Here is a 25,237-nt window from a genome sequence, read left to right as displayed (position 1 = left end):
ATCCCTGCTAAATCTACCTAATCAGTCACGTCTGGCTTACAATAAGCAGCTTTATAACTGACAATTTATATGTATTATATAGTTCCAAATCCGAATAAACCGACACATGAAATTTAAATTTACAAACTTTTAATGGTATGAAATACAAGAGTTTCCTTCTTTTTTGGTAAGTAGGTATGCGTCTACAATACATACATTAATATATGATAAACATAACATGAAAACGCGTATTGAACGGTAAAGGTTTTTTTTTCATTTTCGATCAAAGGTTAGAACTACATATGTGATCCAACAAATTTATGTCACGATTTTGTCCTTGTTATGAAATGGCAAATGAAATGCTTAAAATATCATAGGAGCTTCAAACAGTTGATTTTGCAGCTACTTAGAACACTTTTTCAGGCACCTTCATATTAAAAAATGGGAGTTAACACATTTTTTGGAAGCATTTTGATAAATTTCCAGGCTGCAGGATATTTTAATGTTTCGGATTCACGTCCAATGATAAAATTTAGGAAAAGAATTGGCAGGATGGTGTAAAAATGAGACTAATGTGCTCTTTTTCTCCATTGACAGGTTTCCTGAAGACGGGCGGCCGGGGCAGTGCCCAGGGGAACTTCGGCCTAATGGATCTCGTGGCTGGGCTTCACTGGTTGCGGGAATCTCTGCCAGCCTTCGGCGGAGATCCCAATCGGGTCACGGTGCTGGGTCACGGAACTGGAGCATCCCTCGCTCACCTGCTCGCCCTATCACCCCTCGCTGACGGTCAGTTACCTCTTCTAATCCATTAATCATCAACCATATCCTTGCTTCTTGCCGTATCTTTACTCTTATGCCAAATCCTTGTAAATGGCCCTTTTTTAAGTCAGTACCGTTTTGAAACACCAAAAGAACATTTAATCTTATTGTAACAATTTTATTTTAACATGAAATCCCACACTTTAAAGTGTTTTCAACATAACTCTTGGTGATAGTAAGGCACTTATCATATCGAACAACAAGCTTTTGTATGCCGCTATCATAAATAATTCCCGTTGAGTTGACAGCCTCTAAAATTGTGGTTTTTACCATTGACGTCGTGGCAAAATTAGCAGTGCCGGAACATATTTTCCCTGACTTGTTTTAGAAGTGAAATATTACTCTGTGTATTTTTATGTATTACAAGTTGCTATTTACATTTTATTACAAATTTTGTGTTTTGGTTACGAGTATTAGAAATTTTTAGGCAGAAAAATTGATAAATGTGTTATTTGACCATGATGTCTTTCGTTTTTCAGTGCCGGAACGGCGTTATTATAGCCAAATAACACTTTTATGACAATGTGATACAACAGATTTTAAATAATATGATAAAAGCATACAAAAGCTTGTAGTTCGATATATGTGCCTTATAATAACGGAAATTGTGTGGAGAAATATCTTAAAGTGTGGGCTTTTATGTAAAATTAAAATTGTGGCAAAATGTTTACAGGGTTATTTAATGTTTCAAATCGGTACTTACATAAAAAAACACGCCTGGTATATCCAACAAAATGGGAGTAAGGAGAAAGCGATTTTCTGAATCAACAAATTCTAAAAATGAACTTCGTTATATTTCACACAGTATTTATTTTTTTTTTTTAACTTTACCAATTTCGGCCTTTTAAGGTCATTATCAAGAGGTATTGGACCATAAAAAAACATTATAATTTTACATTAGCGGGAGTTAAGCATTTGCGGTTGATGGCCATGTTACATTAGCAAAGGCTCGGTACTTAAAAGCAGTCTGAAGAGGTTTAGATGGAGGGAAAGAGCCGGCCATGATGTTTCTCTTATGTTGCAAGGGGTGAGATCAGAAGGTGAGGCCGATAGATTTCCAATAAAGATACATTTCTGTATGCTTACTTAAAAGTTATTTTAAAGTTGAAGAAATGGCTAATATCCATTCGGTCACATTTGCATAATTATTTATAGCCGTCGGATATTTAGTTATTTATAGCCGTCGGATATTTAGGTGAAAGAGTTTTTATACTAATATATTTCCACCTACCCGTAATTGCTAATAAGAGTCTATATTACAATATATATTGTCGTATAAAAAAATTCAGTACTGAAATTTTTTGAGTCACCTGCATACATAATGTTAATGTTAAGAACACGTCTTTTAAAAAATGAAAATAAGGTGATTACTTCGGACTTGATCCCTCTCAAGACCCAATATCGGGCAAAGTATAGAGCTACGGAGCCACGTATTAGTAAAAGGTAAACGTTGAGTCCAAATATGAGTCTAAAGAGGAAAAAATCTCGCCATGGAGCGCGAAAGAAACCACTCAGACCGCCCAACGTCTGCGGGGACGTGAATTACCTCAGTGCATTTCATCCGCTAATCTCAATTTCGATGGGGCATTTGCTCCTGGAGTTTGACTCCAGGTTCGTTAGCTCAGTCGTGTCCGTGCCCATTCTCGTCGGTGCTTGGTGCCGTGAAGGCACAGAATGCAGATTACTTAATCTGCCAACCTTCCAAGTTTTCACTGAACATCCATCACAATGCGAGCAAAGAGAAGGCATAAGTTTAAAGAAAAAATAACATTTGCTTTATTAGGAGAGCTATTTATAATTTTCGAGCTCCAACTCGGGCCTCATTGTCAAGGGTATTTCATTTCATTTTATTTCAACGACATGCAGCCGCTCACGACTGCGGAATTGTATTTTATTACCCGGTGAGAATCCTATGAAAACAAAATGTTGCTGTAAGTAAAATCTGTTTTTTTATAGATATACGATATATGTATCAATTTTGACAAAGCATTTGTTTTATAGCCAATTTGATAAAATAAGTAACAAGAATTTTCTTTCTAGTGCAGGTGATCTTCGAAAACAACCGTAAATTTTGTCGAATACTGTGGAAACTCCATGAAGTCATGACTGAAAGAATAAAGGAGACCAAAAGTTAGGATGAATTGAGTCTTTAACCCTCGACTTCATTCCAACAGCAAATTATTTTGGGAGTGTAATTTAAGGGTAACAGTTCTTTCACTATTTATAGTACGATACTTTTTTGGCGCATATAGATGATTTGATAGCATCCCTATTTATTTTTTTTATTTGAAGTTTTAATTGTGTCAATTGCAGTCAATCTTTATCTGATTCTTATAGATTTAGTCCAGAAAAACTAGCATTACTCGCTTTGTTCAAAACCAAATTTATAATAAGTATGATTGGGAGAAAAAAGCATATATCCTAAGAAAAGGAGGTGTATTTAATGTGCAAGTAAAAATGGCTGACATAAGAAGTTCATTAAAATATTGCATAGCCGTCTCATTTTGTAGATTCATTCAGAATTTAAAGATCTATTTTCGCTTAAAATGTATGCTGTGATTTCTGGAATTGGGGATTGTGGACATGGAATTGTCACATTTTGAATCGGTTGCACTGCGTAGGTTGCCACGGTACAGAACTGGTTGGCGCTTCGCGAGGAGGTTGACAAAATTTTGATTTTTTTTCTTCCTCGGAGAGGCTCTTTCCTTCCTCCACTTTCTCCTGTTTCCTCACGCAGAAAGTAACTGTAAGGACGAAAAAGACGATAGTGTTGAAATGTTTAATGTTCATAGAGCAAACCTCTTTTGACCATCATAGATTTTCAAATCAATATTATTTTGCGTTTAATTCAATAATTTTATAAGGATTTTGTTGAAAAGATTTAACGCTCTACACTCTAAAATGTAGAAAAGGTTTGTACACGTTTTAAACGAGTAATCGTAGCAAAAACAATGTTTTGTCACCCTGATTCATGTATGGCCATCATCACATGTCAATGACCACAAATTGATACGTTATTTGTAAATGTTTACAATTTTTGCTCCACTTATATACTCTAGGACAGAAACTTGTCGGCACTTGGAAGCATGCAGTAAGAATAAATAAAACGTTCTTTTGGAGACTTTAATTGCACAAAAATAATGTGTAAATATCCATAGTCTTTTCATTAAATGTGTAGCCTACGTATATAGCGAACCGTGTTCAACGCGGACTTCCTAATTATAAATGAAGTTAGCGATGAGGAAAAAGAAAAAGAATGGAAATATGCAGGTGCTTTGAAGGTCAACTGGTAACAGGCGTGTTTTCCTTCGCTAAGTCTCACTTCAAGCCTCAGAACGTAATCCACTTTTAATTTAGCTCTTCCAATAAATAAAGTAAAATTAAGCGTGGGAATTAGCATTAATTGCTTTGCTTTCGGGGTGAAATTATACCGAAATTTCAACGTTAGCCATTTTGGAAAGATTCCGGTGTATTTTGCTGCTAATTGTTATATTTTTTCTAGTTTCAACGGAATACTTGACTTCATTACTGCTGATACAGACTTTGAATCGTTTTATTTGTGAGTAGGCTGATATATTGTCTGAGCTTTAAAAGTATTTTCTCCGTGAACTTAGCGTTTTCTTTAGTTTTTTTGTGCAACGAAAAATGACATAAATTGTTACATGTGTAACAAATGAGGAAATACACTTGGCCAGAAGTTACTGGGTACTTTTGTTGAATGTTTAGTTTTCCTTTTATTTTAACACAATCAAAAAATTCTCATTCCTCTTATAAAAAATCAAATTATACTAAATATTACTAACCTTATTCGTATAATTACTTAACTATGTGATTTTAACTAATAGGACCAAGTATTTTGTTCTTTTAGTACACAAGAACGTTAAAATCTACAGTACAAAATATTACAAAGAGCAATGTTAAAAAAAACCTGTTTTTATGCCAATAAAATCGTTACTCTTACGGTAACTTATACTGAGTTTATGTTGGAAAGTTAGCCCCCTCAATAAATCGAGTGTTTATTACGATTCCGACGAGGCTTCTTTGAGAGGATTTTGCACTTTGTTGTTCGGAAGGGGATTTTTATTAAATAATTGTGTCATTCCGTCAGGATGGCATTAAATGTATAAATGCCATTTCATCAAAATTTCACCGAAAAATTTACCGAGATATCATATAATGAGCGCACCACATCACATTGAAAATGAGCGTGTAAAGTCGGGAAATAATTCTCTAATTTAGTGTTGAAACCAACTTTTTAATCGGTCGACCTATATGTAGGAGGAGTAGTCATTCAAGTAAAGGGGATTTCGAAAAGTTAGATAGAGGTGCGGAGACGGTGCTGGGCTTGGTACATTGAGAATTCTCGACCAAAAACGTTAGAGTAAAAATAAGGGGCAGGCTTAAAGAGGTCGCAGCGATACACACGGGAACATCGATGAGTCTCCTGAGTGAGAATGGAGAAAGGTATTGGAAGGAGGATTCGAAGTAGCTTGGAAAGTCTAGAGGGTTGACGACGAGGAGGTGGGCTCGACAAAAGACCTCTCTCGGCGTGGTTTGAAACTGCAGATCGATTCTGAAACCTATTTTCCTCAACAACTTGACGCCTTCCGCGTGTGGTTGCAGTTACATCCCCTCGCCTATATACCCAACAATCTGTTCAACTCACATCCCTAATGCCACTCACTCCATCCTCTTCTACTCACTAAAACCCTTCAAGCCTACGTATAAACGTTCTTTTAAGTACAATATACTTATACATATTCTGCATTCATATTAGAATTCTTTTTCGTATTTCACTCATTCATGAAAAAAAAACAACTGTAACGTCAAAAGGCGTCATTAGCCAACTTGTATCATCTTATATTTTATGCGTTCAAAGATTCCATTCAAGTTGACCCTTTACGTTTCTATTATTTAAGCTCTTATATTATTTAATAGGATTAGAAATATCTAGGTCTTACCCTATTATAGGATTATTTTAGTTTTCATGCTTCAAAACTCCACTTATATCTCATAATTGTGAGCCCTATGAAAATCAGCAAGAGGGGGAACTGAATGACGTGGTAGCAGGAGTGTTGGCTTCCCATCCAATCGGTTAAGGTTTAAATCCCGCCAGTAGTAGAAATCTTTCAGAGAATGCCAAAACCCTCCTTGAATGATGTGTGGAAGGCATTTCAGGCGCAATACTCCGTCCGTCGAATCGTACGTTCTGACGTGGTCCACTTGACCACTTTCGATAATAGTAGATTAGTGCCGTCTCTAGATTTCTTCCAAGTCCGTAAACACAAACGAAGACATGCTAACCCGCTGAGCGAGAAGCGAGGAGAGAACACTTTTACGCAACGTAGAAATAAATTCTCTATTGTATGCTATTTGTTGCATTGAAATTGATTGCTTCGTTTAGACGCTAGAGCTCCTCCAACTCGGGTATGTTGCTTTTTTTTACAGATAAGATAGAGACATTAGATAAGATTTCACCAGTATTATACACCGATAAAGAACACAAAATCATAATATAGAGGTAAGGATAGAGAAGCAAGACCTAAGAGAAAGGTGGAGGGAAACCCGGCGTCGGCATTAGCCCACTCTTAACCGTCACTAGTCCCTTGTCCCCATTTGAGAACAGATTTATAAAAATTCATGAAATTATATTTCGTGAGTGTGATTAATTTATTGCTTTAATTATTTAAATCAGGGATTCCCAAACTTTTTAGTACCACCCCCCCCCCCCCCGCTACACATATCAGCTTTCCATTTTGCAATACCCTATTTCCACGGAGCCGTACATACCAACTCCTACTTGTACAATGGAAAGATTCAATAATTGCACGTATGATGAAAATTAAAACAAGTATTTCATGAAAAACGAATATAATTACTGATAAAAAATTTAACATTGTAACACAGATACATTTTCAATTTAAGGAAGGTGAAACACGGGGACGGGGACGGTTTTGGAGTCGGGACAAGGGAAGGGGACGGTTTTGAGAATTTTGAACTCTTGTGTGTTCTGTAGTTTTAAAAACTGTAACCTTCTTTGATAAAGTTTACAAATTTATTATTAAATTATGAAAACTTAGAAAGACCTTATTTCAAAGATCTGAGAAAATTATTTTTGTATATTTTTTATTTATATCATTTGGGTGTCACGCCCCCCCTGGGCTTTCTCCACGCCCCCCAGTTTGGGAACCCCTGATTTAAATAAAGTATGAAAGCATTTTTACAGTGAATCTCATGACTTGTGTCTAAATTGGTTGTTAATTCTACCTTTTCAGAATTGGTTATTTTCTTCACCCCTATAGTGACTGTGTGACTAATTCGATATATCCCCCTGAACTCGCTCTCCAGTGACAAATGCTCATTTACTCAAAAGATCAATATGTATTGCTGTTAAACCTAGTTCTTTGGTCAAGTGTATTTTTATTGTTCAAGCATTAGCAACATTTTGTGTCGTGTTCCCTTTTGGAAACATGCTTAAAAACGCATTTAAAAAAATCCTTGTTCGCGTTTTCTTTCATAATATCTGTTCATTAGTTGTAAACTATATGGGATATGTAAAAAAATAATAGAATCAGTTGGTAAGCTACTTCGGTGTTTAAAGGGTTAGCGAAAGGCGCCAAAAAGACCACGACGCGACGTAACGTCCCATACAACGGACGGTGTACTATGCTTGAAATGTCCTCCATACCACATTACAGTAGGAATTTGGCATTCTCTGAAAAATCTCTGCCACCCTCCCCCCCCCAGAGCTCAGAGAAATTTTTAAGTTCAATTCATTTCACTTAATTGGATAAATATTACCTATAGAAAATTGTAAGGATTAATAAAATAACCCCCAGAAAGTCATAAAATTAAAAACTTTGAAGCCATTTATCTGAAAAATTTCTAGAGGAAGTCCCTCGCACCTCCTGCTTACCCTGGCGGGTATTCTACACCCTTAGACCCCCCAGTTTCTTTTGCACCTTAAACCCCCCTAAACTTAATTCCTAGCTGCACCCCTGTGCACGGTCACCTTTAACGAAACGCTAAACGTTGTCTAGTATTTTTTCTGCAGTGCACCCCTGCATCAGAGTCAGAGAGTAGGAGGACATTCAGACTAAAACAGCCCGCCTCCGTGAAAAGTCCGGTCCGATACAGCGTTGGCTTAACATTCCCGTCCGATACCGGCCACCTGCTCCCTCCGCTTTGTCCGCGGACTCGTGAAAGATTCGCCCTTTAAAAAGGATTGTCCAGCCGGGGTCCGAATGAAAGGACGCCCTTGGTGTGTGTGTGTCCAGAGTGCTCTCAAGCTATTGGCCAACGGTATGCTCGGCTCGCCAAAAACCAAAAACCCCACCGACCAGCTGTTCCCCACGGCCGCTTCTGACCGTGACTCCGTGAATGAATGCCTAAGAGCTTGGTGGTTGGCTAACAGCTCTCCACCCCTTCAAAAAAAATAGTCGCCTGAGGATGTATTTATTTATTTATTTCACGCGAGTGAAATATATGTCACGAGGGGGCTTAGCATTTCTAAAGGGGGTTTCCAACCCATTATTCTTCAATTATTATCGTAATTATTTATTTTTTTATCTCTTTCTCTCTCACATACACAAAATTTCGTGTCTTTTTTTGTTTGTTTTTTTTGAATCCCTTTGTTCCTCGAGTTGTCTCCATTATTCATTGGTCCACAATCCCTCTTTACATCGCAGTGTTCTTACTTTTGTCTATTTCGGAGGGAAGTATCGGCATGGCGGAATTTGGTTCGAAAAAAATGCGTAGTCTACAAATGTGTTAGGAATACCAAAAGCAGTGGCAGAAGATGGTGGTTTCCGGCGACACTTTGTTGAATTTGCTGAAATTGTTTTTAATTATTGACTTAAATTTTATTTTTCAATAGAATTTTTTGAATATTCTTTTATTTAATTATGGCCACTGTTTCGACGGTAAAACGTCATCTTCTGGACAACAAAATGACGTCAGCCGTTGGAATCGTTGTCGTGATTTAGTAAAAAAAATCTGTAGAAAAACAAGGTTTAAGTAGTTCATTCAGAATGCCGTGGAAGAATTAAAAATGAGTGAAAAATGTTTTTTTTTTTCTTTTAATACCATCATTTTTTCAATTAAAATTTTACGCTTTCTTATGCCTCTACTCATGTACTCTATGCAATTGCAACTTAGAGGTTAGGGAGCATTTTATGAATGAGTTTTGACTATATTTTCGGGTGTTACACTGACTGAAAATCCATTTGGGATTGCAGTTCACCACCTACTAATCCTCTTTCCTTTGCCGTGCAGTGCAGGGAAATGGATTACCCCATAAGTCTGCGGTATCAGTGCATGGTAATAGCTGCAGGGAAAGATAATAGACGCTGAGGGCGCATTAATTTACATAACAGAGATAGAGAAATTCGACGTTGGTAGGTGCCTTGGTATGCAAGGGTTCTTTTGCGATGCAAATTTAAAATAAACAGAGAGTGGTAATCAGTGGATTGAAGAACTAGTCATATAGTAGCTTAAGCGGGCTATCTCGCCGTTGTATCCCTAGTAAATGAAATTAGCAGCCTAGAAAGCATGCACACGGAGATGGTAGCTACATGATAAGAACGTTGATAACGAAAATTTTGAATCAAGTGAATGATATTTTTCCGTTGAGCTATTTGTAAAAGTATTGCAAGTATTATAAATAGTCCTATGTAAATACCATTAGAAATTGATTGCACCTCGCATTTTTACCAAATATCCCATACTATATCTCATTACATACCATCACTAGTGCTTTGTAAATATGGTTATAACATTTTCCTTTCGGATATAATTATTATTTTTACCACGGAATACCTAACGGTCGTAATCGTGGGTTACACCAATAAAGCTGAATTTTTTTTTAACTCGCACTCAACAGAAAGAGTGAAAAATTGAAATTTTGAACAGAGGAGTCAAACTTTAATTTACTAATCGATGATGCTGTTCTTGGACATATGGCTTAATCGACTTTTTTTCAATTATTCGGCTAATTATCTTTACAACAATGTAAATTCTGCGTCAACATTGCTTGAGAGAGACTAAATCATTATTTCACTGTTAAAAACATATTCAGCGAAATGGATTTGATATTAAGGCTTACTGTAGATGCAATATTCATGTTTATTGGGATGCGCGTAAATTAGGATCAAAGTATGAATATATTCATTTTAATTACAGCTAACGTGGCTCTACTGCTCCAGCTGGTCTTCATCGTTTCTCGCGTACCCTGCCAGGGCTTTGTAGAAATCCCACCTGGCTTAATCCCCGGCGCTAGTACCACTTATCCGCCAACTCATATTCCACCTGCCCTCATCTTACCTTGCTTAAGTACATTACCCTCCACTTAAACCTCACGGCTTTTATCCTTTCTTATTGGACAATCCAAGTATAATGTTAATTTCTTTAAAATAAACTCAAAGGATATTTATTTTATTTGGTGATTTTTTATTTACATCAACAAAAAGTCTGTTTTCGAATTTTTGGCGGTAGTTAAAACGTCCCTGTGAGATCCTTAGCTATATGTTATACACCTACTTGTGTTTTCTGTCCAAATTTGTGTTAAAGTTCTTCAAATACTAGATCTAGTGAACTTTCAAAGCTTTGAAAGCGCCAAAAATTATGTCATAAGATTTTCTGCCTTTGAAAACATATACACTTGCTTGTATTAAATTTAACTTGATAAAGTACTAGCTGAGGTTTATACAACCTAGGGATTTTTTTAAATATCACAAAATAAATCTACTTCAATTCAGTGGATGAAAAGTGCTTTTATGCATGAACAACGGATTTTTCATTACCCTAATTATCTATGAAGCCTTTCGTGGGAGTGTTATTCTTCGTCTTTTTTATTTTTTAAGTATAAGTATATCTTGTAGTAAAGCATGTTCTATTCACGTTTTTCATAATTTTGTCGCTGCAAATTCATGCAGCTAGTATCATTTGGCATCGGAAATTATTTTGCGGTAGAGGAATAACTCTTCAAATTCAATGTACAATAAAATTATTCAGGTTCAGATTCAAAACAATGACGTGTGAGAATTGCATTGCGCATTTTCACGTCCTACCTAGGTTGGTAGGCACCTATTGAAATCCCTCAACCATTAACTGTAAGATCGCTTTAAAAATTACTCAGGTTGTCTTCCAGCAAGTTTGCGCGAATATGGGAAATCAATTTTCTCCGAAATCAATGAAACCCATCCAAAAGTTTTATTAATCAGTGTCTTTGCCTATTTCCACCTCCTGAATGCGATCTTTTATGGAATTCAGAGGCTGCTGAAGTGATGGATTCCTTTTCTTTTGCTGCTTTGAGTGCAGGGAACCAAATATCGGAAAGATATTTGCGTCAATTGAATTGATAGAGATAAAATTTTCCAATTTTATTTCACTTCGGTTTACGGAGCTCCAGTTTTCGAAATCTGTCACGCGATCGGAAAACTTATCTCTTGGATTTTGGAAGGTTGAGGTTTTCAAAAAATTCAGCAATCACTCCTTCCTCTCTTTCGTCTAAGAGGTTTTCCTTCGAGCAGATAAAGAGTAGATATCATTTGTCTTGCGACGATAAGGGCAAATTTTTACCTTATAAGTTTTTAGAAACGTACATCTCGACCTTCATCAATTGATTTTTCTAATTGAGGCTACTTCAACTTTATTACTCGTAAAAAACTCAGAATTACCTATTACATCTACATCTGCATAATACCCTGCGAGCCACCTCTAGGCTGTTTGGCAGGGGGTGATCAATGCAGCATGCAATTAAACTCCAAAATGCACACCACACAGTACAAAAAACGTCACGCATACTAAGCAATTATACTGATATATGCTGTTAGAAATAATAATAAAATTCAGAAACATGCATTTGGTTTTACATAAACTAGTTGGCTACACTAAAAGTCATCTAATAAATTTGTGAGTTCTAATGCTGCCGTTATAATCTCTTATCAATCATCAATCGTGGAAAAAAAGGCATTCTGAATCTGTCGGTTCTACAGTCTCTTATTTTAGTTATACATAATCTTATCTTCCGTAGCATGTTGGCGTCCGTAAGATATGGTAAACTTCGTCAGAAAAGACACTGCTTTTTAATTTATCTAAAAGGTTTAGTCTATTTTTCTATTTACGGTCAGACAAAGATTCCCATCCGAGTTTATCTAAGAGGTCAGTTACACTAAAAAGACTATCGTAACGACCTTTTAAATACCTGTCAGCTCTTCTTTGCACCCGTTCTAACTCTGTTATTAAGCCTTTTTCATGAGGGTCCCAAACACTGGCAGCGTATTCCAAATGTGGTCTAACGAGAGAAAAGTAGCTAATTTCTCTCACTTTGTCGTTTGCAGACGAAAAGAAGCAATTCTTGCAAAGTGGGGATGCTCTGCTCAGCTCCTTTCCGCAGAAAAATACTTCATAAACCTTTGTGGTGAGATACTGTAATCGGTACATATAATTAAAGTTCCTTTTGAAATAGTTTACAATCTCCACCACCTCTCCGCCTCTAAGTTTTAGCGGGGATGAGCTCTTTTCACTGAAGTAGCGATCATACATTAGTGGCAAATTGAAATCCAAATTTCAACATTCAATATCAGTAGTCACTCAATCTGCTGGAAATAACATTTCATTGGATAAAATTATGGAAAGTTGAACAAAATATGTAGTGATATTTGCAATTTTTTTACAGTTTCAACCCTATTTTATATGATTTATAGAACAATTATTTGAGCATGTACGCTTCGAGTTTAAGTTTCAACTTCAACGTTTTCCAATTATTTCTCTCTTACTCGAGCCAAGCCATCATTTTACCTGTTAAAATCATTTAGGGATGAACGTAATCAATTTTTTCAAAATGTGTGGATGCTCCACTCAGCTCCTTTCCTCAAAAAGTTCTGAAAACTGCAATCGGTTCTTGGAAACGAGGTGTTCCATCCCGAGCGGTCCCTTGGAGTAATTGGCCGGATATGCGCATCGTTCGTTAGCATCTCTTACTGATGACGTGGCATCCTCGGCCAAAATTTTCCCCGGGGTAAGACCACCCGCCCACTCTTGACTCCACCATTCCCCCATGGCACACATATAAACGCGACCCATCCCGGCATGAAATGTGCGATAGCTCCCCCTGCCTGCCCACCCCTGGCTGCAGTGGTCCATAATTCAAACTCGGTCGGGTCTTGCCACGCCTCTCTCCTTCCTTCCAGAGGCCTGCGACCAATTTCAATACCACCACCGCCTCTTACACTTGGCAGCCATCTTATCTATTTCCGCCTGTCTTCTCTTCGCTGCTCCTTTTATTCACGTTTAATCTTCTATCTTCCTCTCTCTCTCTCTCTTTTAACTACTTCCATTCCTCACGCCACCTCCGTCAACCTTACTTTTCCGTCGGCTTAGATCGATACCATTATTCCCCGTACCAGATTCCAAACCGATGTCTTGTTACCCGTGATAGATATAAGGAGTTACATTCTATCTTCTCTACACAGGATGCTTCAGGAGGAATCTGCAATAATACAGAAGCTAGCCGAAGAGACAATTTAAGCATTTTTTGTTCATAAATATGAGGTCGCAACTTGGGTGAACTTTGTACATGCCATGATTACGGTTCTTATTGGGTACCTAGCCATTTCGAAATTTTAACCTTTGATTATACGCTACATTGCTTTAACTGTCTGAAATAAAATAATCTCAAAAAGGATGAAATTGCGCCATCGTTTTGTTGAATATTGCTAAAAGCTTTCATTTAATTAAGTTCAAATATCAATTGTTTCACAGAATTATAATCACATATTTTCATCAAACCTTAATTATTTAATGTCCCTACAAATACAGAGAATTAAATAAAATGTCTAAAGGTCTTGAAAAACAGTTTCCATGGCAACTGCAAAGAGCATCCGATAAAATGTTTGCGTTGCCATAGCTCAGTAACTAAATAGTTGCAACCGCATGTTTATCGGATAAAAATTATCAAAATTGCCTCCCGTACCACCTTCTGAAGTATTGCAGATTCTTCCTGAAACACCGTTCGCTACAAAATCCCTTCCGACCACTGAATTAATTGAGTTTGGACGATAATGTGCCGTGGACGATGTATTGCGCCATCGTTTTTGAGATTGGTTTATTTCAGACAGTTATAACGGCACATTATCGTCCAAACTCAATTAATTCATGACTCAAACTGATTCATGGAAATTTTTGGGGTGAACGAGACAAGATGCGAGAAAAAGTCTTAGATTCGACCCCATCTAATATTGTCCGTAACCCTTAGAAACATTGCTACTACATACACTAAATTTTCTATTTATTACCGTGTCGCCAACTATCTTTATTCGACTACTTTTTGGAGGCGTTTGGGGGTCAAAAAATTGATATTAATGAAGAATTTCAGCATCGCGGCGAAGCTTGTTAATGATACCCAAGCCCATTACTACCACCAAGTGTAAGTATGTCATCGCAATACAATATAAATATTCGTCAAGTAAAAACTTTTCGGCTATGTCGCGATGTCAATTTTTTGGGTGGCCCCAACGACGTTTCCCTACCGCTGCTGGCCGCTTTCTTAAGGGAATGTGGAATCCGTACCGTTTTGAGATTTGTTTTCTGCAGTCCTCCATTTCTCCTGTACTAATCTAATTATTCCAGTTCCCCTTCATATTATTCATTTTATCGACAAAAATGGCAATAGAGCATTTTTTCAGTCGGCCACGAATCTGTTGTCCCTCACAGCGCATGTAAATATATGTAGCTTGGGTCGTCCCTTGCCCTTCCTCCCTCCCAGCTGCCCTCCTACGTTTGTTTTCTTCAGGCCATCGAGTCAAAATGAGGACAACTATGTTACCCTATCTTCTTCTTCCTCTTAATCTTCTTAAACCTTCCTGATTTCTTACTCAGTCGATCCATTTCATATCTTCTTTCTTCTGAGGCACCACATTTCAAATTCTTCCCATCACGACTTCTCTGCAGCTGTCAACGTTCAAGCCTCGTCCACATCGAGATAAGTTGACAAGCGAATAGTGATATGAATAAGCAAGTCAAAGAAGATATTTATTTAGTTTCATATTCTATTTTTAAATTTGCTTCTAGAAGTAATAAATGGAATTAGAAGTGGAAAGGTATAATTAGGACTGAGCTAAAATAAGGTAAAATAATTTAAACTTAGATTCGATTTCATTTCATATCTGAGAATTTATTTTCATCATCTGAAGATTATTAACTTGTATAATAACAACGTTTTAACAAAATCAATCCTTGATTGCTAGACGAACGCTCTGTTCAGTGGTTGACCACCAACCATTTGATAAATATATTTTAATATGCGAACTTTTCTCTTTCGTAATTGATGTAACCCTCTACATGCTCTCTTGTTACCGAGAAACTGCAGACAATACTTATGAAACTGTCACAAATTCAGAACTCAATTATGTAGGATAATACAGAGGAAAACCATTTTCACCATTCATTTCCTCATATGAATCAACTCGAGCGCAGAAATGTTTTAATTCACAACGTACAATATTTCGCATCGCACTACCAAGCCTCTTGGACAAATACACTGTTACTGAAAACAGAATCATCAGTTAGTACTATCTGCGAAGCAGAAAAAAATTTGCAATCTCTTGAGCTAATAAAAGTTACTGAATAAAAGTATCGGAAGGATAGAAACCATGAAGTATCGAGGGAATGGTCGATACCCGATGTTCACCATCAGTATCGGCACAGTTAAGTTTCCGCTTTCCCTCATCCCTCTTTCCTACACATTTTCATCCGGGAGAAACTTTTCCCACCCGACACAGGAAGAGGTCCATAAGAGCCCCAGCACGCTGATGAATTGGCCGGGGGAGGGAGGAGCCAGCCAAGGGCCGCGGTAATGTTGGATGAGAAGGGAGTTTTTGGGTGGCGAATGTCGACTTGGAATGGGTGACTAGGGCGTGGTGGAGGAATAATGAGAAGGTTGGGAGATTTCAAGAGGGTTGGTTTTTTTTTATTTTGGGTGGGAGGTTGGTCTGAGTGAGGGTTTGAGGAAAAGAAACGGTTGAGTCGGAGAAGAGATAAGTTTGGAGCAGAGATGGTGGTGCGCTCTAGCAGATATTCTCGAAATTAACTCATTAGGTGCTGACTCTGCCCGGGAACAGTTACCATCGTAACGTGAAGTCATGTGAACCTAGTATTTTTCCATTAGCAGATACGCTTATGCCCCCGTTCAGATTATGATTGTCCCAGCAACCGTCCTAACCAAGGGTGCCGACTTACAAAAAATATTGGGGGGCCCAAAACGGGGACCTTGCCCCGGTAAGTTTTATAAGTAGTGAATTTTAAGTTTTTAAGCATTTTAGAAGAGTCATATGATCAACATTAGAACCCTGATCACTCGAATCTCAATATCTGGACTCTCCGGGGAAAATCAACCACCCTTACACATTTTTTCCTCACATCTGTAACGAATTTTTGGGGGGGGCTCGGGCCCCCTCAGGCCCCATGGAGTCGGCGCCACTGGTCCTAACGATAGTTGGCAGAACTAGTTGCGTGAATAAATGTCCGGACAATAGTTCACGTAGTTCCGAACGTTGCCACTTTACGATGGCTAGGCGCTGCGATACCGGAAGAGGAAGGGACAACGGAAGGGCGAAAAGTTTGTGAAGCTCCCATCGCTCTATTCTTTTCATGAATTTGTCCAAGCAAGGAGGAATATGGGCGGAAGAAAAATTATACGTTAAAAACACAGTAATATCTTAACCCTCCACACTCCAACAGCTTTGCTAACCGTCAATTTCTCGTGCTTTTAATATTTCAGCACGGGAAGGCAGCACAAGTTTTAACCATCGTTGTGTGAATACGCGATAGTTCCAACGATCGCTGGAACAATTATAATCTGAACAAGGTATTAGCTACGTATAGAAGTTAGAGGCAAACGACAGCTTAAGTTCAATAACGATTTTTTGGGTTTCCAGCCGGGTGTGAGTGACCATGTAAAAAGGTTAATAAACTTTGAAAGTTTAAATATTAATATAGGCCACCGTCGCCGGGCAAGCGTCAGAAATTTCTTGACAGCATAGGTTTATTCAGTTGGCACGTGTCATTCGTATTTTTTAACTATCCAAGAAACTAATGCAGTTATTTAGCAGTTTATATAATATGTTTATAAATCGAAAATATTTTTCCCGAAATTGTATTAAAGATTAATTAACACTACAACCGCTGAACTTTCCAACCCCACCAAAACCGCGGCATTGAAATTTTTTGTCCCATTGACAAAATACGTTGATCCTGTCATGTTTAAGTATAATTGACGGTTTTTTTGTGGTTTGTGTGAACAAAACACGTGTTTAGGTAATGTTTAAAACATTTTATTAAGTATTACTAGGAATATAGAAAAGTTATTTTGACAGCAAAAGTGTTGTTTGTCAAGCTCACAATCAGACCTGCAGACGAGCCGGGCAGAGGTGACGCGGCCGGCGCAGTGCACAGATTCCCTTCTGCGCTTCTAACTGGCAGAATATCGGTATCTGTTCATCGATCCCTTTCGTAAGAAACTATTATTTTGCTAAATACAGAATTAGAGTACAAAAAAAACTGAAATTGTATGTTTTCCCCTAATGGGACAAAAAAAGTCCCATTCCGCGGTTCTAGGTAAATCGCCGTTTTTCTCGCGAACCAAACATTGTACAATATTTTCAATATAACTGTTCAAAAGAGCATAAAAAACGAGTAAAAGTCAGTAAATTTCAAAGGGATCAAACCACTAGTACATGAATGGCAAACATTTGCAAGGGGCAAAGGGACAAAAAAGTCTCGTCCACGGTTCTAGTGTTAAATACATAATCTTTTTCGCAATGAATATTTAAAATTTACTCTCGAAAATTATCCCAATTCTTACAAATGCTCTCGCCGTAATGATTTTGTTATCGCCTTTAAATTCACCATCTACCTTACTGCTTCATGAAATATGGCACATAATTTCTTTCAGGATTTCATTTCATGAGTACAGTAAAACCAAAACTTAGCATTACTAATTCTCCTGACAATATACGGATTTTTTCATAATCCCTAAGAACTAAGTTAACATTTTTCAGGTAGGTGATAATTTAATATTCTCCGAGAATATGTCATTTTTTTACATTTTCCCCATTAGGAAAAAAAGTAGTTTGCGGTCGTGTCAGTGTTCATTTGTTTTCTCTCGACTTCCTTATTTTTATCATTAAATTTTGTTAATAGATGCATATAAAATTATCCTTATTACAATACTTGAATAAAAAAAAAGTTTTTGTACGCCGTATTACGTCCAATTTCGTGGTACGAATATTTTGTGGAATTGATTTCAAGCTTGTGAAATTTTGAGAAGCTCGTTATTTAGGATGACCATGATATATGGAGAAAATTCTTCATTACAAAAAAAATTCGAGGCTTTGGGTCGCGTACAATGCAGAATTTTTAATTGAATGAGAATATAATCCAATTTATGATGACATTCCGTAGAAAAAAAACACTAAAAAAATATGCCCGGCTTATCTTCACTCAGACAGTATTCAATTAAAAATTCGGTAATATTTGGTTTTCATTACCATTGAAATAAGAATGAGTCGATTTTGATTCGCTACAGGGTTATGGAAATTTAATGCTACAATAAGGGTCGCGGAGAACAATGAAATCCTTGAAAATGAAAATTCTTTTGGGAAAAATTTTAGTACCTAATGTAATTTCTCAGAGAATCACTGTGGCTTAGTTTGCTGGACATGTAGGTCATGGATTCTACCCCGGATTTAAGTATAACAAGTACTTAAATATTAAATTAAAGGCACAAGGTTGGAGTGCACATATTATATGTAAATACAAACTTTTAAGTACTATATGATTCATGAAGAAAACTGGATCCCTTATCCTGAATTTGTAAAACATATATGTGCACTTAGTGTGAAAATAGTTGTACCTTCTCCTATCCTAACCACCTTTCTAGTTTAATTACTGAGGAATACTAAGGCAATTATCATTTCCAATTGTAAGTGATCACTGGATCAACAGATAATATAGTTATATACATTAATATAATATTTTATTAACACGATTTTTTAATGGGAAAGGACATAATAAAAGGCATTTCAACATGTATACCCGGTGAGAAAGGAATTTAGGTAAAGCATTCAAGCTATTTTAAATTCCCTTATGTTGATTTTATGGCTGGAATTAAAGATACTAAGTACTTTTTGATGATATTGATTGATAATTATTTGTTGATTTATTGAATCATGCGTTATTAAAAAAATATCGTGTGTCATATAAGTATTTATATGCATAAGTCCCTGGGAAATATTACGTTTATTGGAAATGAAAATGTTTTTTATAGTTATATATATGCATGTAGTGCATGTACCACCAAAAGTAAATTAAGTTTTCATCTACATCTACATACTACCCCGCAAGCTGCCTAAAAAGCGCGCGGCAGGGGCTGTTAGGATACCTGCCATTTACACATAAGAAGGAAATGCTCTAACGAAATTACGACCACCATACATTAAAGTCCTTCATGGTTCGGGAGAAAAACCAATTCCCATATATGTCCGTTCGGCAAAACATCTCCATCAATGTATCGCTTCTGTCGTATCTGGCAATATAGTGATTCTCTAGTATTACGTTCACCGTGTAGCTCTTAAACATATTCAATTTCAATTGTTAAAGCTATCTAAGCCTAGCGCGTCGCCTCCGAGTCTCCCCACTCAGGTATGTAGTTGCGCAGCTCAAAGAATCATGTATACCTTATGCTATTGATCAAGGGCAAGGGTAAATATTTCAACATATATGTAATTTGGAAGTGAAACTTTAAAAGGAAAAAGTTTTGTTTAAAAATTCTAAATGGTAGCTTGGTGAATAAAATGGTCGAAGAGCAAGTGTGTGAGAAAAAAGGCATAGAAAAGCCCAGAATGAATTGCATAGGGATGGCTGCGGAGAATGCCAAAGGAAAGAATTTGGTAAATATGAAAAAGTTAACAATTGGGAGCGCAGATTAGAGAGCTGCGTAAAACCATTCTTCGGATTGCTGATTTTAATTGGTGACGTAGAACTGGAAACAAAAATAAATACCCATTATTAATGCAGCTCATTAAATCATAAACTCCCTTTTTTATCGATTCTTCGCTAAAACTGTCGCGGGTAGCCGTCATGGTAATTAGTATGCAAAAAATTACATTGTTAAAATAGGCTGGTCCGTGAAAACTCGCCAGAAGGAGCACGAAGGATCAATTGGACTGGGGCACTCAACAAAATTCGAAGACGCCAAACACTTTATCACAGAACATTCTGTTGCCCCTTCATAATGACCTGAAAAATATAATTTTTGGTTTTTTCCCGGCGAACAATTGCAGTGAAGTTTTCTCGGGTTTCACACCAGGTCAGGTCCTCCATTTCTCCTTCCAACGTTTCGATGAACAACTCGCCCATCGTCTTCAGGGATTCAGGAATCCTATACCAATTCCTCAAAATCTCGGGGTATATATACATAATTCTGAGGTCGAGGGCGGTTCGGCGTCTCCTGATTGGCTGCCAGTCCCCTCGTATTTTTAGGAGGTGGTCCCATATGTGGCTTAAATTATGGCCGCAGTCTCTTTTGATGTTATTTCTGTTTTTCCGAATCTGAATAGATTCTTCTACTGCGGCTATTATTTAATGGAAAGAGAAATGGAGGACCTGACCCGGTGTGCAACCCGAGAAAAATTCACTGCGATGACCTGAAAAGTATGAAACCGGTAATTTTCAATAAATGATTTCTGGAATATAATATTTTATTTTTGAATTTATCACCCATAAACAGAAGACTGAATATCAATATTTTTTTTAAATTTCCAACTGCTCGTCCAATTCACGGCGGTCGTTTCATAATTTAAAAATTCTCATTTTAAAATCGCTCCTATGGCAGTTGCATATTAAGTGTTTAGCAAAATAAATTTAATATCTTTGTTATTTTTGTAAGCACTAAAATGTTCCTTCTTCCTAACTTCGAAGCTTCTTTTTATCTGCTCCAAGTAGACACCATTAGAATCGCTGCATTTTAACTTATACAGTTCACATCAGTCTAATTGGTCTATTTGATCCTTACATTTTACAAACAGTCTTCTCAGATGGCATTAGGTTTCAAAGTCATGCGGAATTTGTCTCTCGGTAAATGATGAGCCATTTTCACAAAACGTGCATCAAGGCACTTCAATGTGCTGCCACTGCTTCTTTTTATTCTCGTCTGCCGAAAAAATTTGATCGATGGCCAATCTTCTCTGTTTTATAAATATCAACATGTCTATTAAATTTACGAAATAACCGTTGACTGAAACAATTTGTTTAATGATGATGACTTATTTCTGATTTATTTCTATTACCACTACACAAATTAAAAACTGAACATATTAAAAAATTAAAATCAAATTAATGGGGGGCAGTTACTATATACTTATGTAAAATTAGACGATAGTTTTTAATGTATTATTTTTTCCCCTTACGCTATGGGGAGGATAATCTATCACCGTCACCCCCCTCATAATATCGCCACTTTTCCTAGGTAAATCCTTGAATTATAGTACATGCTGATGGTATGCAGGAGTAGCCTTTCTAGAACTCGATCCTTGAGTGAGGTGATAGGAGAGAGGCGATAGGAGAGAGGTTGATTGGAGGCCGAAGGGAATAGTGTCGGGGCAGTGAAGGGAAAGCTTTTATATTTTCCGGCAGCCTCCCTTAAAGATGAAGAGAGGGAAGGACATCACCCACTCCACATCTAAGTCCCTCCTCCTTACCATTTTCGGTTTTTACGGCGGCAGCCAAGTAGAGTAGCAATTAAAGAAATGGAGTCCCGAATTCTGGAGGGTCCTGAACGCTTCGCAAAGGATCGTTATTTTCGGGGGAGAAGTGGTTCCAGATGGTATTTTTTTGTTTCTTTTGGAAAAAGGACATTGTTATGTCCCCGTGCACTGTTATGACGGATTCTTCGTCGTTGGATATCTGTAATTTCCGCGTTGTTCAGGTCTGCTTTATTGGAAAACTGTTAGCAGTCCGTCGAAAGTGTAAATAAAAAGCATTCTCGCCCTGAATGAAGCGTAAATCTTTGCTTCATTTTTCAGGGGAAATAAATTATCCCGACTCAAATGCTTGCTCAGTGCCTAAAAACAATATTATTCAGAAAGAGTGCCCTGGCAATTTGACGAGAGTTGACGCCCCGTGATTATCTGAGATGCTAAGTGAGGTCTTTCTTTTATGCAGGCTAAGCGTTTTTTTTTTCAATTCAAGTTTTGCTCGTCCTCTTGGTACTGGTATACTTTTTTCATTCCTTTTTGCTTCATAAAACTGTTGTCACGATGCATATTTTGGTTACTCATAACTCAATGCCAAGGGATTAATACAAATGAAAGGAGTAGACAATCTTTTCGGCATTCTAATAAAAGATTCGAGTAAAAACATTACTGGCTCTTGAAATTTTGTCCAGTTCTATGATTAAACACGGGTATTATTTAGTTATAACTTAATGACTCGTATTTTGCGAGCATTCAATCGTATTATTGGCATGCATAGTTAAATTGGGATTAAGTAGCAATGAAGCGTGATTTCGACGAGCAAATGGTAGTTTTAATAACATTTTTAAATCTTTTTTCTTCCACTTAATAGCCTGTAATTAATAAAACATGAACATGATGCTCTTTCTTTGTAAATGAATAAATATTCAAGCCACTTATATATTCTTGGAATGGAAAACAGTGTGCAAACCTGCATTCTTGCTGCTGCTTGGCTCCTCTAAAAACCGGGAGATTTTGGATTTCTCTACCTCTATCTTGTTGAAACAGCGCGCTTCGTAAATGAATAGGGTGATAGTTTTTTATGGCAACTCCTTTTCCTATTTCGACGGTTATTAGGTACGCATTTCGATGCGATACGCCGCTCCTGCTCTTAAGTAGGTAGAATTTCCCTAAGGTTTCTTTTACTTGTGCGATTAAAAACAATAGTCGCCAAAGGTCCATAATTATGAAAATATTTAGTTGCAGGCGCTTACTTTTCCTACGTTTTTTGACATGGGCTGTTAATGGATACCTATGCATCTCCACTTCTTACCAAAAATTGACGAAATTAAGACGCATATTTTTCTCTAGCCAAGTTTTTTATTTTTTAAATGTTTTTTAGAACTCATTATTTCTTTACGCCTCAATAGTACTGTCTTCTAATCTTTTTTGTGATTTTTTTATACTTCAACACAGGATTTTTACGTTTGCTTAAAAGGAGGTAAAGGCTTTCAGAGTAGTTATGTTATTCGACACTCGTTCACATTGAAAGAGCATGATAAAATGTAAGAGTAAATTTATTTATCTTTTTCGCTTTTATACATCTGCCATATGTAAACTTCCTCAATTTCACGCCGATCTTGTTTCCAATTGGCTTTATTTAACGTGGGCGTGAGATTGAAAAAAATTACGGTGTGTTCACGTGGGTAGGTACTTTTAAATGGCGGAAAATATTTGTGGAGATACACGATAACATTTTCATCCTTTTGAGCCTTTATTTTCATGGTAAATTATATTTTTTGCTTAAATGATTGGTAAAAGGTATAAAATGCATGGTTTTCATAAAATTTTCTTTCGTTCGTGAGAGTTGTAAGTGTGTGGGCCGAGGTGTTTTAATTGCAAATTTTGCTTTCTCTTTCGTGCGTAGGCTTTTCAATAATAAGTCAATATTAATTGAATAAAAAAGTTTTTTTATTTCGTTAATATGATAGGATGGTTTTTATTTTTTAATGATAATACAATCTGTATTAAGGGCAATTTTGCAAACTATGTCCCCGTAGTTATAGTTTTAATTGCTCATACTTAAACAAAGGTTGGTATGAATAAGAAATATAGCTATCTAAAAACTCTCTATGTTTTAAGTTTCGAGAGCTCATTCAATTAGTTTAATCTGAATTATTTTTCATTTTAATGTTTTTTCTTTCCTAATATCGAGGCTCATTTCAATGAAATCTCGATCAAAAACTCTTTTTTAGCACTATCAATGGAGATGAATTCATAACGAAACCATTCTAAGTAATGATTTGATGTTTTAATTATCGCACATTTCCCTCCGTGGCAAAAATAGCCGTCCGAAAATACAAAATCGTCGTCGAATTGAATCGGTGATGAATTTCAAATTGAGAGAGTTACTTGATTTTTCTGTGAACAACGGTTCCATTCACTGCAATAATTTGTTAAACTCTTCTATTTATCTACAAAATTTGATTTATGAGTTTTTTTCATAATAATTACGTATTCTCATAGTTTTTTGAAATGGTTTCCTAATTTTTTCACACACATTTTTTATAATCATTAAATATATATTATTGTGATGAGTCTCAGATGTACAGTATTTGTTTAAATCTTATTGTTTAAATGTAGTGACTATCCATGCTTTATTTTATTTGAATGAAGAACACTACCCAAGTTTGTTAATTGTAAGCTGCCTTATTTCACAGATTTTATGTTTATTTTGGTGTAAAGTTTGCGTAGTGAATTGAATATGTATCTTTATTACCTTTGCATTTCATTTTCTAACCCTGACGGATAGTTAATTTGTTCTTTCACAAGACAAAGTATGACAAAGATTAGATCTTAAGGAAACGTTTCGATCCCTTTTGCCTCACGTAGCCGTGGTGTTGTGTCAATTTAGGCACTACTTTAGGGCCATAACTTGATGAAAAAGTTAACAGATCAAGACCGAGGACCAAAATAGATTAAGTTGAGCGTAGGAGCTGATGTGACCTTTATTGACTCCTGTTTGGGACATTTTGTGTCGCTGAAGACGGAGACTTGATTTTTTTCTTCCGATGGTTGCTGATAGATTTTTCTTTTTCGTAATTTAGGAATTGTGACGCATCAAATTTATATTTATTGAATTTTTTCAAGTTCAATGTATTTTTTCACCGGGAAAACCCTAAATTTTATTTATCACGTTAACATGAATATATGAATATTTCTTAATCAAATTCGTTTTTCCACATGTCTCTTCACTGCTTCAATTTGCAGAAAGAGGCTCTTTCAATCTATTTTCAATGGTCTAAACAATGTATTAGGAGTTCATTTTTCATTATTTATCACTTCTAAGGCATGAGAAAATGGAGCAGACCACTTATTTGGTTTGATCGTAACTTCTTTTACCGTCTCAATAAAATTTATTGATTTTAACATTGAGTTTTACTTGATAAAAAGATAAAAAGACGTGAACGATAAGTTGCATGGAAAACGTAAATGTTTTATGAATGATAATTGCTCCTATTCCTCGGCAGTATGTTTATCGTAAGGCACGAGTAAATTTGATTAACGGCTAAAAATATTGATGACGCTAAGTAGTTACTCATCTCAAAAATAATCAAATACTTTATTTTTTAGCGTGCTACTCTTCATTTGACGCAACATTCAGTTAGAGCACATTATTTTCTGAAAAAATGTGGATTAGTTCACGAAGC

At 36.5% G+C, this 25,237-nt stretch overlaps 1 protein-coding gene across 1 annotated transcript in view; it reads left to right on the top strand.

The window, feature by feature from the left end:
- The window catches only part of LOC124167724, a 999,415-nt gene that overhangs the window by 736,008 nt on the left and 238,170 nt on the right, over positions 1 to 25,237 (top strand). The window contains exon 5 of the mRNA XM_046545733.1: positions 577 to 765. Coding sequence (XP_046401689.1) covers positions 577 to 765 — 189 coding nt within the window. The remainder of the gene's footprint in view (positions 1 to 576; positions 766 to 25,237) is intronic.

The sequence above is a fragment of the Ischnura elegans genome, chromosome 11, assembly GCF_921293095.1.
Source record: "Ischnura elegans chromosome 11, ioIscEleg1.1, whole genome shotgun sequence".
NCBI lineage: Eukaryota > Metazoa > Arthropoda > Insecta > Odonata > Coenagrionidae > Ischnura > Ischnura elegans.
The sequence above is the reverse complement of the archived record's forward strand: the minus strand, read 5'-3'. Positions and strand labels throughout refer to the sequence as shown.